The following is a 16,644-nucleotide window of genomic DNA, read 5'->3' on the forward strand; positions in this document are numbered from 1 at the left end:
TTCACTCAGAAATTGTTTTCCTTGGCATTTGTACATGCCAAATGACAGCTATGACAGGCTAGCTAAGAGAGGTACAGTAATTCATTCTTATTTAATATCAGTGCAATCAGTTTGGGAGAGGGCTTTCACTGTGACCTGTCATTACCATTTCCTAAGTATCTGTGGCTGCCTTCTGGGGATAAGATACTTTTTAGATGAAAAATACCTAAGCACAGGTATTACAAGAGTCAGAACTGCCAGCATCAGTTCCAGGACTAGAGCTGCGGGGAGTCCAGCTGAGTACAAAAAAATCCTTTTTCTCTGCCTTTAAGGAAGAACTCCACTAACCAGGCTCTATTTTCTTAACCTGATTTCAGTCCTGCTGAAAAAAACATGTCCAGAATAAAAGGTAAAAATCGTCTGAAATTCTGCCAGGTCTGGTGGAACACACTACCCCACACACCATTAACGTCAGTGAGACTGCAGATAAAGTGTTCAGCAAGGCAGAAGGACAACTCTTAGGAGGAGAAGGGCCAGAGTATACTGATGTCTCTACAGTTGCCTTTAAATAACTAGAAGACCAAACAAGAAACATTGGGCACTGAAAGTCTGTATAACAGAGCAGCAGAGCTGTGTGAGCTTTGCAGCTCAGATGCAGAACAGGAGTAAGAGAGCCAAAAAAGCCTTTCTGAAAGCAGAGCTGAGACTTGGGCTGCATGGCAATTAGCAAGTGAGTGTTGCGTGGTGCTGCTCTCTGAAAAGGGACAATTTTTACTTATCTCTACTCCACACCTGATTTTTTTAAAATTTTTTAGCAAGATGAAATGCACAGCATATTATGAGCAAAGCGAAGGCTAGTCATTTCCCTTTAAAATGTTATTTGGAGGTTAAAGCTGAGGTCATGAGTTCTCTCTGCAACTTACTTTCATTTATGCTTTCAACTTAATAATGCTTTTAAAGACATATGCCTTCATATGACTGACTCCTTTACTGCTTTAGAGGTGATGGCTAGGATATTGTTTAGTTACCTGAAGGAGTATTATCTTTCCCAAAATAATGGACATTCAAGAGCTTATAGTTATGATAGAATTGAACAGTTTGCAGATTGATTTTCTCTAAAATCCCACTGTTCTTCTTTAAAGATCTGTAAAAAGGTTTTGTCCTGGGTTTGGCTGGGACAGAGTTAATTTTCTTCCTAATAGCTGGTACAGAGCTGTGTTTTGGATTTAGGAGAAGAATAATGTTGATAACACACTAATGTTTTTAGCTGTTTCTAAGTGGTGTTTACACTATGTCAAGGACGTTCCCAATTCTCATGCCCTGCCAGGAAGAAGGCTGGAGAGCACAAGAAGCTTGGTGGGACAGTCAAGACAGCCAAACCCAGCTGGCCAAAGGGATATTCCATACCAAAAGGCATCATCCTTGGTATATTACTGAGGGAAAAGCTGATCAGGGACCACTATTTGGGAACTCTCTAGGCATCAATCAGCGAGTGGTAAGCAATTGCATTGTGCATCACTGGTTTTGCACATTCTAATTCTTTTATCATAATAATTTTTATTTTCTTTTCTGTCACATTAAACTGTCTTTATCTCAACCCACGCGTTTGAGTCTTCCAGTTCTTTCCCCCCTCCTGCTGGGTTGGGGGAACGAGTCAGCATCTGTGTGGGGCTTAGTTTCTGGCTGGGGTTAAACAAGAGGTTTCAAGGAAGCATTTTCTAGGACCCCAAAATTTGCACTTGCAGCTCTGAAATTCCAAATATCTAGAAAGAATATCGAGAAAAATAACTTGGTGTGAAATAACTCTCCCAATCAATGATTGTAAGTAAAGTTATGCAGCACATTCTATTTTCAAGGTCATCTGCAGTATGGACAGAAATCATCACTGTTAGATGATGATTTCATACATGCAGATATGTGTATGCTTTTCTATGTATATAAAAATAAATTAGCCAAAGTAAAGGAATAATCTAATCTAGCATCAAAGTTAGTCTTGCTGTGAGTAGGGGATTGGAATAGGTAAGTTCTTGAGGTCCCTTCCAACCTGAATTATTCAATTATTTTAACTTGCTTTTCTATAATTATATTTAAAAAGTTACTGCAGGAGAGATGCCAGTGCTTTTTTTTCTCTGAGCTGCTAGAGTAAATACAACTGTTTTCATTTAACAGCTTGCCTGCTAAGGTGTTTTTTTCAACTTATTTTGTATTAAATAAAATGGCATTTATGTCATGCTCTGGATTCCAAAAAGCTGTGTTCCATTCAAATCCAATCAGAATTAGGAATGAAATCCTGGTAGGTGCTAAGTGAAGTTGGACTGTTTATTAACATCACTGGACTGACTGTGACTCCTACATGGCATGTGGGTGCAGAGGGTTTGTTCTGGAGAATGAGATGCTGTTTGCTTAAGGGAGAAGAGATTCTATTACTCATTAGTTGTGCACAGACCCAGCAAAAAGGAGAGGCATCTTTGTGACCATGTCTGAAAGCTCTCGAGCTGAAGAATTCCCCCTGTATGGCACCTCCTCAGGGTTGTGGTTCCTGGCTAGTGCCACAGAATGCCTGACACCACATCCCTTGCCCAGAAAGGGCGTCGTTTAAATGACAAGGGGTTGAGATTAAAAGATATTTTATTCATATGCTCTAGATTATCTGCTATGTGAAGTCACGTATTCTGTTGGAAAACACCTCTGAGATCATCGTGTCCGACCTATGGCTGAGCACCACGATGTCAACCAGACCAGGACACTGAGTCTCTCCTGGGACACCTCCAGTGCCGGTGACTCCACTGCTTCCCTGGGCAGCCCATTCCAACGTCTAATCACCCTTTCTGTGAAAAAATTCTTCCTGATGTCCAAGCTTGGAACAGCTTAAGACCAACCTAAACCTCCCCATGTCCTATATCCAATTCCAGCCGCTTGGCGCTTTTAGCACCGCCGGAGAACAACAAACACCTCGTTTGGTGCCGCTGGGCCCGTGAGCGATCGCAGCTTTGGGCAGCGCGGGCTGTGAACACGACGGCGGCGGCGGAGAGGGCGACGAGACGGGCCCCGCCGACACCTCATGGGCCGAAAGCGCCCGGCCCGAATGCTGGGTTGGCAGCAGCCCCAGTGCCGGGCCACGCAATCCACACCGCCGGGCCCCCGGCAACCCCAATGCCGAGCCCGCAGCCGCCCCAGGGCAGGGCCCCCAGCAGCCTGCCCGCAGCACCCTGCCCGCCGGGCCCGCAGACTCCCATCTCCGCCGGGCCCGCCCCGGGGCCGCTCCGCTCCCCCCGCCCCCGCCCCGTTGCCGGGCCGGCCCCGCCCGCCGCCGCCGCCATCTTTGTTGATGTGTCAGCGCGCGGGGCCGGCGGGACCGGCCAGCACCGATCGAGCCGAGCCGAGCCGAGCCGAGCCGGGCCGGGCGCTGCCATGGCGGGGCTGCCGCCTGCCCTGCCGGCCGCGTAGCGAGCGGGTGAGGGGCCGCGCCGGGCGACGGGTGTGTGTGTCTGTGTGTCTGTCTGCCTGCCTGTCTGTCTGTCTGTCTGTCTGTATGTCTGGCTGTGTCCGTGTGTCTGTGTCTGGCTGTGTCGGTGTGCGGGTCCTCGGTGCCGGCGCCCCCCAGCCCCGCGGGCACACCGAGGACACTGCGCGGGGCTCGGCGGGGCGGGACGGGATGGGACGGGATGGGGCGGCGTTGCCCGGCGCGGTCGCGGCCAGGGATCGCTTCACTGAGATAAACCCTGGGGGAATTTGGCCGCGGGGGGAAGAGGGAGGGAGGCGACCAGGCAGACAGACGGACAGAATTCCCCAGGTGGCAGCTCCCCGTGCCCCGGGCTGGCCGCAGGGACGGGAAGGGACAGACCAGCCTTGGCTGTGCCCTTGCCAGCCGGGACCGCCGGGCGGGCGGCGCTGCCTCCGGTGCTGCCCCGCAGCCTCTTTGTTTCTTCACAGCTTTCTTCTCCACGGTATTAACTGGGTTGATTTCTCTGTGTGGTTAAATAATTAGATAACAGACCCCAGTAATTTATGCCTGAATGAAGGTTATTTGTCAGAGCCGGCTGCGGTGTTGCGGTGGATTGCGTGTCCTTGCTCTTGCGGGTGGTATTTGCAAAAGCTGCTTGCCCTTCTGGGTTTGAAAGAAGGACTTCAGTGAGGTGATTATGATGTAGGCTTGCGGATTTTGGCTTTTGTCCTGGAAAATAATCTGCACAGGTGAGTCCGGTATGTGTATATTTCCAAGCAAGAGTCTGTGCAGAGCAGGAGAGGATTTCCTGAAGAATTGAAACCTGTGTGTAAGATTAGAAGTCTGGCATTCTGGCTTTAGCGCTGGTTTGCTTTACCTTACCTTCTTGTAAAACTGCTTTTCAGAAATTAAAATGTTGCAAGCAGAATGCAGTAAAACCTCACATGTGGCCAGTGTCTTGAGTATGTTTTGTAGTATAAGGAAATTGTTGTAACACCATGAGCCAGAGCGGCTTTTCTCTATCCACAACAAAATATAATCACTGGCTGCTAAGAATGCTTTCGTTGCCATTGACTTTGGGGAGGAGATGGTTAAGCTCTAGAGGTATGAGAAGCTGAAAGTGACGTGGTTTCAAGAGGCTGTGATGACATTTGAAATGACATTTTATGAAGAAAACCCCAACTCTAGTTCTGTATTGCCTTTGAGTCCTTTTCTGTTTCTGAAAATCTTCCATCATCTGTTCTTGTTTTGGCTTAAAAACAGTGTTTTTCTGTCGTTTATAAGACTTGATTTGGAGTTGCTGACAGATGTTTTTTCACATTATGAGTTTCAGTGTTTCAAAGTGTTGAGAAAAGGACCAAAGAACCAAACACAAGAGAGAGGTTTTTTAGGTCACAGTTGGCAGCTATGTTGCTTAACACTACCCAAGGCTAATATTGGATATCCTGAAGCTGGCTTTTTAAAGAGCTATGAAAAATAGCAAGTGTTTTTCTGGATTTTACGGTGTTAATTAGGCATGTTAAATCAGTAGTCTGCAAGTTTTGCTACCATGTGGGTTCTGGGAATCAATATCCTGTACCTGGTTCTGGGCTGGCTTGTTCTGAACTTACTTTCCTGTTACCAAAAACAGTGTTGGAAAGCCTTATGGATAATTCTTATCCTGAAGTCATAGACTAAGACAGTGCTGCATCAAATTGAAGGTGAAAAAATTCATGAGAAACAAATTGGTATCATAGTAGGGAAGATCATGACCTTAATTTCAAAAAGTGTGTGGAATACTGGTGAGGTTTTTTTAAATAGTAATAATGTTGTATATAATATTAGCTCATTAATCAACAGAAGCTGGTCTTCTGTGGAGCTTTTAGTTAACTTGTTCACATCCTTAAAGGGCTGAAGTTTTTCACTTGTTTGTTTTAGGGTACTGGAGAAACTTTCTAGGAAAATCACCTTTGGAAAGGGTAGAGCCTTCCCATCCCCCTGAGTGGTGTTTCCAGCACACAGTGATCACACAGACTAATGCCATGGTTGGAATTTACAATCCTTTTGCGTGTTCCCGAAGCAACATTTGAAAAGAGCCATTTAAAGCAAACATGCTGTCATCTCTAATATGAAATATGCCAAGGTCTGTATTGTACCAGTGTCATGACACTACAGGTTTATGAGGAGGTTGCCAATGCTCCAACTTTTATAGTATGAGCAAGAGTTATGGCTCTGTTATAGGTGTACCAGACCTGTCATAGAATGTGTGCTCTGTCCAGGTTGTGTACTCAGTCATGAATTTGAGTTCTTCCCCTCCCTTAAGACATTCTTCTTGGCACAGGTGATGTTATCAGTGTCAGAATGTGAGTGCAAACAGGGTAGTAGTAATGACTGACAAGGCTGCTCCTGCCCTTTTGTAAGCGGAGCTGCAGGCACAAAATGCAAAAGGTTGCAGTAATGCCGTTGCTGGCATTGCATTGGTTTCTGAAGTGGAGATTCATTTTCGTAATTAAAGAGTTGTTCTGTGTTGAAGACACTCTGCTAACAGGTTGCAAGTCTGTACATAAACCCTTAAGTATCCGTCTCATGAAGTTCACAGTAAAAGGGTGCTTTTGCTTGTATGTTGTCCCCTGATAGATGAGTTTCCAACCTTGGCACTATTATCACAAAAAATAAAACTCTCAAGGTGTACCCTGTGAGTTGTGATGGGAACAAATCCAGCCTCACTTGTTAAACCTTAAACTGATGAACTTTGTTTCGGAGTTGTGCTGTGACTGAACTCCAGAAGTGGAGTTAATCTGACCACGTTACTAACCATGTGCATGAGGCTGGTGGAGAACCTGGTGGTGCCTTGAAGGAATTGTATGTTATTGTTCAGCTGTGGAACTTGTGACGCAAACAAGGATAAGGCCTGAGTAACCCTTGTCCTCTAAAGTACTTGACTGACCCACGTTCACAGAATTGATAGAAGTGCCGCGCTTTGCACCTTGGTGCTGGCATGACTCTATGTAATCAGTGGTACTTAATAAAGTCAGATTAAAAACCTGAGAAAAATAATTGAGGTAAAGTATTAACCTGATAAAAGCAAGGAAATCCTGAGAGTACCCACTGAGTGTACGCACTGCTCCACTCCTGTCAGGGTAAGGTAGATTTGCAGCGGTCAGAGGAGGCAGAGACAAGTCAGGCTGCAGTCTGGTCAGGAGACTTACACTGAAGACAAAGGACTTTATTTTTAGTTACAGCTTCACTTTTATCTACTCTTGTGTATAACATGCCAACACACTATTGGTTAGTTAGTTCACCTAACATACATGGAACATTCTACTGGTTACAAGGTACCCTACATTGTACAGGTGGCTCTCTGGTCCTTCAGGGTGCATTCATTAATTACCTCAGACATTAGGAGATACACACACACACTGTCACCCCGACACCTCCCTTTCAAGTGTGTGCATCAAAGCAAGTCTTTGTGTGAGCCGAGTCAGGAGCTGTATCAAGTTGGGCCTGGGCTGGAGAGCTCGATGTCCCAGCACACAGGCAGCTTTTCCACCTGTGCTGCGAGTCACAGCTGTCCTGTCTGTGTTGCAGTCCTTGAGCATTTCTGTGTGGAGGGACCATGTTGTGTTGCATCTTCCTTCTCAGCAACACCCCAATAATCTTCTGCCTGAATTAGTGCAGTATCTTCTATTTGGTCTTGGGCAAAAGTGAATTAACAACGGGAGAGCTGGTGTAGGCGGGACTCAGGTGTGTTTGCTTTTTTCCTGTATGTGTTCTCTGTAAATACAGGAAGATCGTGAGTGTCTGAGGCCTCGTGGCCACCCTTTGTTTTGTATGAAATACAAGCAGTGGTGGTCAACTGCATATCTTCTTAAGCTTAGAAATTCTCTTTTTCTTAGGTGGTGTGATGCTTTTCAGTTCAGTTCATCTCCTTTTATTGAGTTTCATCACTTTTAAACTTGGGCGAACAAACCTCCTGATGATTGGAGAGCTGTTAAAAAGCCACAGTAATGAAATAAGCAGTTTCAGGTATCTGTGTAGTCCAGTTGTAGCTTCAGGTGCTTCAGTGCTCTACTTCACTGTCTGAAGAATTGAAGGTGAACAAACAGGGCAGTCACTGGGGTAAAGCATTAAATTTCTGACTGGTTTAACTTGCGTGTTGAATTTTCTGTTCATGTAACACTGGGCTGTATAGAGATAAAACCTACAGGTCTCTAGATATGTAGGCAAGCTCTATGTCCACTTTGCTAAATTCAGTTTTGCCATAACTGGAATGTTTCATAAATGTCTGGCACCTCCTGTATCAAAGTGAACCTGTTTTTCCCTCACTTGTCCCCACAACAGTGGGATCTGCTGGCAAAAACATATCTGTAAAATCCATACATCAAGCAAGCTTTTTTTTTGTTGAAGAGAAGGATGCAGAAGAGGAGAGATGTTTGTAAAATAATTTGGAATGTAGTACAGAGAACAGTAACAGAGCACCTGGGATAGACAGCTCATTATTTGAGTTTTGTGTAGTGCTGCTCAAGGTTTTTGGTCAGGCCCTGTGAAAAAGTAATGATTTGCTTTCACTGAGCAGTTTGAGGATGTTAAGAATAAACCTCTTTTATAGATTTCTTCATAAGAAGCTCTCCAAAGGACAGGCATTTTTCCCTCTCCTGGTTATTGACAGTGCATTCTGAACCTGAACCGAATAGTTCGGAAACCAGAACCAATGTGGAAGGTTAGTGAGTATTACAGTGTGTGAAGACACTGTTGCTTAAGGGTGTTTGCTTAGACTTTTATGATGAATTTCCAGTGAAACTTGGCTTGAGAATGTGCCATCTTGAAAAGCAAAATAAAAAATAACAGCAGCAATTTTGTGAGCCATCAATCCAATTCTTGAGAAAGAACGAGGAAGTAAGAACTGCAAATTGCGACATGAAGAGAATTGCTCTGAAGCAATTTCAAGGGCCTTGTTTTCCAGGTAGGTTTTTCCTGCAAACATGTGAACTTTGTTTTGAGATGTGCAGTGTTGCTTTAGCAACTTTACAGCACACACTGCAGTGACAAAGCAACCCTGTGAGTGCTGAGGTGACATCCGTGTAAGAGTGGTAGGGACTTACTTGTGTGAACACGAGCTGCTTGTGTTGGTGTCCCCAGATTTTCCTGTCACTGACCTGCCTGCCTGGCCACGTCGTGGTACTTGGGACTTACTGACTGTTGGAGTCATCAGCCCATGAGCCACGGAGCACTTCATCTCTGCTTTCCTTGTCCCCCATCTGCTCTCTGAAATGCATTTTATCTGCATTGCAGCTTTCAGTAATTTTGTGACTTTAGGCTATTACTTAAAGGAAATTTGAGTACCCTGCTGTGATGGCTATGAAATGGGAAGAGGAAAGCTTTGCAAACTTACTTTGTACTTCTGTTCAAAAATGATCTTGTTTTGTATACTGTAAAACCTGGTATTTTATATGTCCAGAGCTGAAGAGCATATATGGTCTCAGCTGATGTGAGAGCTGTTTTTTCATGATTTTGTGGATTGCACAGGTACTTGTTTGGAGAGTAGATGATTCCTTTCTCATCAGTGGCTCTGCTACAAGGTCTCTCTTAGGAGCACAGCCATGAGTGAAAAACACCTACCCAAAGGTGATGGAAAACCTTTTCTTGTTGAAAGGAGCCCATCTAATTGACTGCTGTTGGCCATTATATTTTGTAGTGCATGGTTGGATGTGTCTCATGTACAGTGAACTGCATTTACTGCACTAACACCTTATTACTCCCCTTTCAGAAGGTTTTGTGCCTCTGTCACTTATCTCAATGCTCTTTGCTTTTTTCCCAACCCTGGCTTGAAGAAGGTTTTGTATTTGCACACAGACATGGAGCATTAGTCCCTCTTTCCCTTTTTGCCTCTCTCTGCAGTTTTTTGAGCTTTGTAGCATAAATACCTTGTTTTTTCCTTGTAAAGCAGTGATTTTTACCTCTCAGGACCTTGGCTGTCAGTCTGTTTGCTTACAGTACCATGCCAGGCACACAATTCTGTCATTCTTTAATCTGTTTGCTGTAAAAGAGCCCCATTGTGATAGTTACTTGGTGACAAGGCACACACTTTCTTTTTTTTACCTTCTTGCTAGTGAGTTCTTCTAGACAGTCACACCTCAGCTAACGCTTCCTATAATTTATTATGTTTCTTTAGATGTCCTCTTCCATGTATTTTAAAACTGGCCTGAAACAGAGTAGTTTCCTTCCTGCATATTTAAAATTTAAGTGGTGATAGTTTGGGTCAAACTACCTATTTTCAGAAATTGAAGGCTGGAGTTAATAGTGCTCTGTTTAGGAAAGTCCTTTGTAGTCAGGGATTTAAAAGAATTACGTTTGCATTGAATAGGAAGATTGAACAGGCAGGCAGTTTGAAATGGCATAATAGTGAATTAAAATGTACAAGATGGTCAGTGCGTGCCTGTACTCACAGGATAGCAGGCCATAGCTGGGCAAGGTTATGTTCCTAATTAGATCTGTGCAGACAGTAGAAAGCATACAGGGAATTGCTTTCATCATGAATTACCTTCTGGTGTCTGGGAATTAGCAGTCCTGGAATGGGGGGGAAGGATTTTCAACAGGTGCAGTGGATGAGCAGCTGCGGATGAGGGGATCAAGTTTCCTTAAAAAGTAGGACTGTGTGCACTTTTCAGCAGGGGAAAGGAAAGGACTGACTATTACAGAAACTGCTTTTCTCTGTGCCAGCAGACTGAATGAACTCAAAAGTGAGAATTCACTGGTAAAGCATGTGCTTCTTTGGATTGCTGCTAAAGGTGGCTACAGGAAATATTTCTTTTTCTTTTTTTTTTTTTTTGGCATGTTATCAAGATTTGTGATGTTCTACCAAGCTACTCAGTTTTTCTGTTGTATCAGATACTTTCTTGAAGAGCTTAAGTGAATGTCACGTTTGTTCCTATTTTTATCATTTGTTTAGCAGTTAGTAGAGTATGTTTATATTGTGTGACAAAGACAGTACAGTGAATGAAGAAATCGCTATTTCCTGTGTTTGCATTCTCTTACATACCTGTGAGAGGTTTCTGTCTTAAAAAGCTGGTGTGTTGCTACTCATTGTATTGGCACACTCTGCTCCCTGCTTTTGATTCCAGTCACTTGTGCTATCAGCAGTTTAGCAGATAAGCACATCTCAGTTTAAGTAGCACGATAAATGCTTGTAACCCTTCCCAGTACTGGCCTTTAATGTTGTATGTCCTGTGGCTGCTGTTTTAACTACTTACCCATTTTAAATTTTACTTAGGACTTGGAGATTGTATGTGGTGATGCAGATTTAAACTTTATGAGTAATGAGGAAAAGTATGTATGGGCTTTGCATCTTTGAAGAGCCCATCTATGATAAAACAGTGTATGTTTTAAAAAAAGGCAAAGTTTGGCTTTTGGAGGGTACATCTGGTCTATGTTTCGATGTATATATGCAGGGAGATGTTTTGTTTGCTTGTGCAAAGGCGGCCCGAGGGCCCTTTACTCTGCACAGCCTGGCTGAGCTGGGCTCCTGTTCCTCATTCTCTGCTGCTCAATCACCACGTTCGGAATTGCTGCTGCTTGCCATTTGTGTTGCTGCATTGTGGGGACACAGCCGGCTGTGTGCTCAGCTGTGGAACACGGGCGGGAGCAGGGGAGGTGTGTTAGAGTGTCAAACCAATTGTGAGCTGTGAATCAGAGAGAACTGGTCAAACCAGTTATGAGTGCAGAGAGTCCTGTCACAGCAGTAGAAAAGTGCCACAAGCCGGTGACAGAAAGCTTTTCACAGGCTGCACTGGATGGATGGCAAGTTATTCAGGGTATGTGGGCAAGCAAGCTTGGGCTGGGCTAATCTCAGAATGTGAGTTAGAGAAGTTTGTGGTCGGCGTTTTAAGCGGACTTGGTGGTGGTGACAGTCTCTGTGGCAGAGGCAGCAGAAGGGACATACACTGCGAGGGTGAGACGAACATCACATGGAGGGGATGAGGAGCCACTCATTTGTGCTGTATTGTAGAGGTGAGCACCAGCCCCGAGGAAGGAGCACAGCAGGTGGTTGAAGGTGGAAGCTCAGCAAAACAGTGAGGGAATGTCACCCAGTGGTCCCCTGGCACTTTGCTGTCCCTTTCTGGGTGGTTGTCTGGTGTTTGAACATAGCATTAAATAAACCAGCTCACTTGCTTGAGTCAAGATTTGCCTTTTTTGATTGTTTTTGGTGCCTTCTAAAAACCTCATAAAAGGCACTCAACTATTCTGTTTTCTTAAATTGCAATATACGTAATTGTAGTACTTCCTTCATTTTGGAAAAGTAATTTCTCAGGCTGAGTAGGGTAATAGAAGATTGATATTAAACCTGGAAAGGCATGAAGCTGCTATCAAATATGTAGCTGGTGTCCAAATATTATCTGTATTTGTGTGTTTATGCTGGCAATGTTGATCTTTTTAAGCTTCTTTCACACAAAACCTTTGGCTCACAAAGCCCAGGAGCCTTTTCTTTAGTAATGCTACTGGAGTTTTCTGTCTCTGGCATTATAAAGGAGGGATCTGGTATATTGAGTTGCCTGAGGTAGGCACAGCAGACTTTGGATATTCAGGAGACCCTGAGATTAGCTCAGTTGGTTAAAACTTGGTTGTAATAATGCCAAGGTCATGGGTTCAATCCCCTGTGTGGGCCATTGACTTGAGAGTTGGACTCGATGATCCTTGTGGGTCCTCCCAACTCAGAATAGTCTGAGATTCTGTGTGAGACATTTGAGTATCACTGTGAACTTGCACTGCTCCACATGAAGTCTTTGGACATTTCTGATGTGGAAATAAATTGTGATCCTTGGTCAACTCTTAAGTTTAATTTCTGTTTAAAAGTTAGTAATTAGAATGTAAAGACTAATACTAATCTGTTACAGTAGGGGGAAAAAATCTATGTGCGTCATGAACAGATTCAGATAGATTTGGACAGATAAGTCTTAAAATCCAGTGTATTGGAATCAGAAACACTGGGAACTTGACATGGTAAATTATATTCTAGGTACCATTAAAAATCAAAGTAGGATTGCAGGGAATACTGAATCATCATAATTTACTTTTCATGTTTTAATCAATTTATATAATCACTACTCAAATTCCTCACATGTTTGATACAAAATGTACACTTTATGATTGATATTAACTAGAAGTTACTCTGTATATGGAGTACATGACCATTTTTTTGCGCTGTGACTAATTGAGCTGTGCAAATAATTGAATTTCTGCTTCCATGTAGATTAACCTTTCTCCCTAATACTAATTACAGTGTTATTTACAGAAGGAAGTAACACAGGAGGAAAACTTAGTGACTTCCTAATGTGCTCTCTTAACAGGGCTGTATTTTTCAGTTGTTGCTTTCATATGAAGATAAATACTACCCACTTTGCTGACTGGACTGTAAATTTTAGGTTTAACAACCAGCATGGATGTTCATGTATCTGATTCCAGCACTTCTTTTCTTGTGGTAGAGGCGACCTGCAGCAGCTGGGCAGTGATGGGCAGGGTTGAGGCAGCAGTTCATCAAACAACTGCACATTCTGGAACATTTTATAACACTTCAGAAGATACTTTATAAAAAGCTTAAGAGGAGCTAAAAAAACCTGATCATTCCAGAGAAAGAATCAGCAGGAACTTAAGACTGCAGTAACTGCTGTAGAAAAAAATAGTCCCTCGGCTTTATGCTAATAATGCATCTTTTATGGCTGAGTGTGTGGATTATAAACCACTTATGACAAGAGGGAACAGATACTGTAAGGTGAATTTTTTCTTCCATCTTAACTGCATCATTTGCAAATTGTCTTGTGGTTATTGGTTGTATTAAGTGTACCAGTCTGGAAGGCATTGGGTTTTAACAGCTTTTTAATGAAGTAGGAACTAACGTGTTCTGCTGTTACCAAACTGAATACTTTTTCTTGCAGTTACGCTCTTTGCACATTGAGATTGTCAATTGGGTTTGTTTGGTTTTGGAATATCAGTAGTACCTCGTGAGCTTTCATTACCAGCAGAAGTTACCAAAGAGCAGAAAGGCTCCAAAAGAACATTTGTTTGCACTGCACAAACCAGGTAGATGGATTTGTTGGCTCCAGTGTTGACCGAAACATAACTTTGGAAGCAAAGGGGAATCAGGGATTTTGTCAATTATCAGAGAAGATTTATTTGTCAAATGGGGAATCCTTGTAAAAGTGTTACATTGTATGCAGGCTCTCTCATCTGTACATCTCCCTTACCATTTATTCCTCTTGATTTGTACTGGGTTAGAGACTGTAGCCCTGAGGGTTTTTGCTTTGAAACCAAAAGTGGTTTGCATGTTACACAATAAATGCATAATTCTTGTTTGATGATTTATGACTCTTGTCCAGTTGTGACAATGTTCCCTTTCATCCTGTCAGCCATAGACTCAGTTTTCCATATGTGTTTCTCTTGTAGATGAAGAGGCAATTGAAGCTCAGCTGTTGGTTTCAGATTGTGAGAGGTGTTTTGTATGATGGTGTTTTCTGGTAGAAGCAGCTGGGCTGAAGCTGCTGCTTTGTTTGCTTAGCTGATTTTTATGCCTCATAGTGCAAGGGGATAGTGGTAGCAATTAGTAGCAGATCTAATGGGACTCATGTATCCGTCTGTTTTAGCAACGTGAACCTTAGTATGGAATGTTGGATAATAAGGCAGGACTCGGAGGGAGTGGAGCCAAGGAGTGTGAAGGAGTTTCCTTTCAGTGTGAGGCAAAGGGCAGGGCATGGAGCTGAGTGAGTCAGAGGATGTGTGAGTTGAATGAATGAGGAAACAAGGATGAAAACAAATTTGATGTTGCAAGGTGGCAAGATTCTTGCTTCCTTGGAGACAACTGTTGGAATAGCAGAGCTGAATTTATAAATGAAGAATTTGCCTTGTTTTTAAATAGCCTAATTTATCCACTCTAGGGGGATAGGGTTGCATCTGAAAGTTAGGACTGCTGTAATAAATTTCTCCTAATGGAATTAAGGGCTTCTTGTGCTTGCTAAAATTGCCAGTAGTCTTACCAGACACCTGACCATCTGGGAATCCTGAAAAAGAAGATACAGCATTAGAACCAGCTCTTCCATAAGTATTCTGGCTATTGGGGTCTCAAGATGGTGGGTGTCCTTCTGGTAGAACACTACAGAGCTTTTCAAGTCCTCTAATGTTTGCTCTGCAAGCTGCTTTTTGAGGGAGCAGATCTGCCACAGACCATCTGTGCTCTTCCACAGGGGATTTTGGTTTTTTGAAAGCAGATGGGAAAGGAGAATCTCACCCCCATCCTCCCCCAGCCCTTTCCTTTGGGTTCCTTGGTGCACATACTGGCTTGTATGACTGTTGTGTGATCTGACAGTAAGGAAGTTGAGTATTCTGGCTGGATGGGGGAGTCATCCTATGTTGTAAAAATGAGTAAGTAAAGACACATTGTTGCTATCAAATCATGTGTAGGAAAGTGAAAGCTCTAAGACTCTAGATCCTTAAGTTTTTGTCGTTATATCTGAAGTGCTTTTCAGGTGATTACTTGGAATTTTTGTGAATTTAAATGGTAGAATTATTAGTCTAAAAAGCTCTGCTTTTTTATCATCGTGGCATTAACTATCTCACTATTTGCTGTTTGCAATCCCTTATTTCTCACCTTGTTTTAGAAAAACTTGTAATGAAGCATTTACTTAAAAGTTGGGCTGAAAGAGAAGCAAACTCTGCATAACACTTAACATAATGTTCTGAATTTTGTAGTAGCCTTTACTTCTGCTCAGTCTCTTCTGAGTTTCAATATAATGTGTTCTGTAATGTGAATTCTGCATCTAGATTTCCGAAGGAAGGTTATGGAGGAGTACTTCCCAGAAATGCAAAGCACAATGGAGTCAGCCAGTCTGTCAGATGATGCTTCTTTCAGGACCACAGACAACGGGAAGTGTGATAAAACATCTGGAGTGGAGGACAGCTCAGGCATCGGTTCTACTGGAGGTGGTGCTGGTGTCTTGGGAAGGGAATCGAGTTTGCCCTCGGATCAGGATTCAACAGCTGTTGGTGTAAACAGCAGTGGGGCCTGGACAGAAGGACAGCAGCAGAGTGGAGGGACAGACTGCTGTGCCAGTTCCTGCTGTGAAAGAAAGGTAGAAGGCTCCACAAAAAGTGAACACTTACCTAGTGAAAAACTTGAGCAACACAATCCAAAATCGAACCAGACAGAACAATCATTAATGGAAATCTTACAGGATCTAAGGGAGGAGTCTGACTTTGTGAAAAAATCGAGTGATAAAATCTATTCAGAAAGCCCTTTTGACACAGACTGCACAAAGAAGCTTATTTCCACAATCCATCAGACTTCCTCACAGGAGGATTTGCTAAAGGAAATAGAGTCTGAACTGTTATCCACAGATTTTTCAAAGGAACGAAAACTCCCAAATGGGGTGCAGAAGGGTGAACATGCCCTGGCTGTGTTTGAAAAATGTGTGCAAGACAAATACCTGCAGCAAGAACAAACTATAAAAAAGTAAGTATTCGAGTGTGCTCATCACAGTTGGAGGTTTGTACTGAACAATTTCAGCTGCATGTTGTGTATATCTGCATATAACATTTTGTTATGAAGCCAATTGTCTCTTGACATTTTTAAAAGGACAGTTAATGCGCTTTTTCTAATTATGTTCTCTAAGTGAGGAATTATTTTTACTTGTGGTGTGTCCTTGTAAATATAGCATGTGGTTAGATATCTGAATTCTTGCACAATTTGGCAGGAACTGAATAGCCAACTATCACTGTCTGCCAATGTCTGGAATTACTTAAATACTGTAAATTAATGGTAACATAAAAATAGTCCAGAATTCATTCAGTCCCTATGTGTCTTTAGAGAATTGAATCTTTTCTCTTTCAAGTAGTAATCAGTCTCCTGTCATAATCCAGCAAAGTTGTTAATCAGCTGAGAGCTGTTCTTTGAGTTGGAAGTGTCATATATAGATGAACCAATGTTTTCCCACATTTTGTAGGAGGACTTCTGGAATGCATGGCTTACAAGCTTTGCTATAATGAACTAGTCTTAATAGTTCTACCAGGCAGTATGTACAAGATGAAGATATTTCTGTTCATCAAAATCCAGTTCATTGCTTGATGTAATGATCCCTTACTTGGCGTTTCATATTTTGTTACCTCTTTAGAACTGCCCCTTTTTTTTTTAAGAACAAAACGTAGCCTCTAATTTCATATTTATTCCTTTTTGCAGAGCTGGAAATGAGTGTTCCGGT

General features: G+C 42.9%; 1 protein-coding gene across 4 annotated transcripts in view; it reads left to right on the forward strand.

Moving 5' to 3' along the window:
• Positions 1–3,302: 3,302 nt before the first annotated feature.
• The window catches only part of CCDC186 (coiled-coil domain containing 186), a 33,616-nt gene continuing 20,274 nt past the window's right edge, over positions 3,303–16,644 (forward strand). Inside the window, exons 1-2 of one of the 4 annotated variants that reach the window (XM_071563571.1) lie at positions 3,303–3,433; positions 15,212–15,899. In XM_071563571.1, coding sequence (XP_071419672.1) covers positions 15,229–15,899 — 671 coding nt within the window. In that variant the 5' untranslated portion in view covers positions 3,303–3,433; positions 15,212–15,228. Of the gene's footprint in view, positions 3,434–8,359; positions 8,367–11,197; positions 11,215–11,344; positions 11,411–15,211; positions 15,900–16,644 lie in introns of those variants that run through there. The other 3 variants (XM_071563573.1, XM_071563572.1, XM_071563570.1) reach the window with 3 other exon arrangements.

Source organism: Pithys albifrons, chromosome 9 (assembly GCF_047495875.1).
Source record: "Pithys albifrons albifrons isolate INPA30051 chromosome 9, PitAlb_v1, whole genome shotgun sequence".
Taxonomy (NCBI): Eukaryota; Metazoa; Chordata; class Aves; order Passeriformes; family Thamnophilidae; genus Pithys; species Pithys albifrons.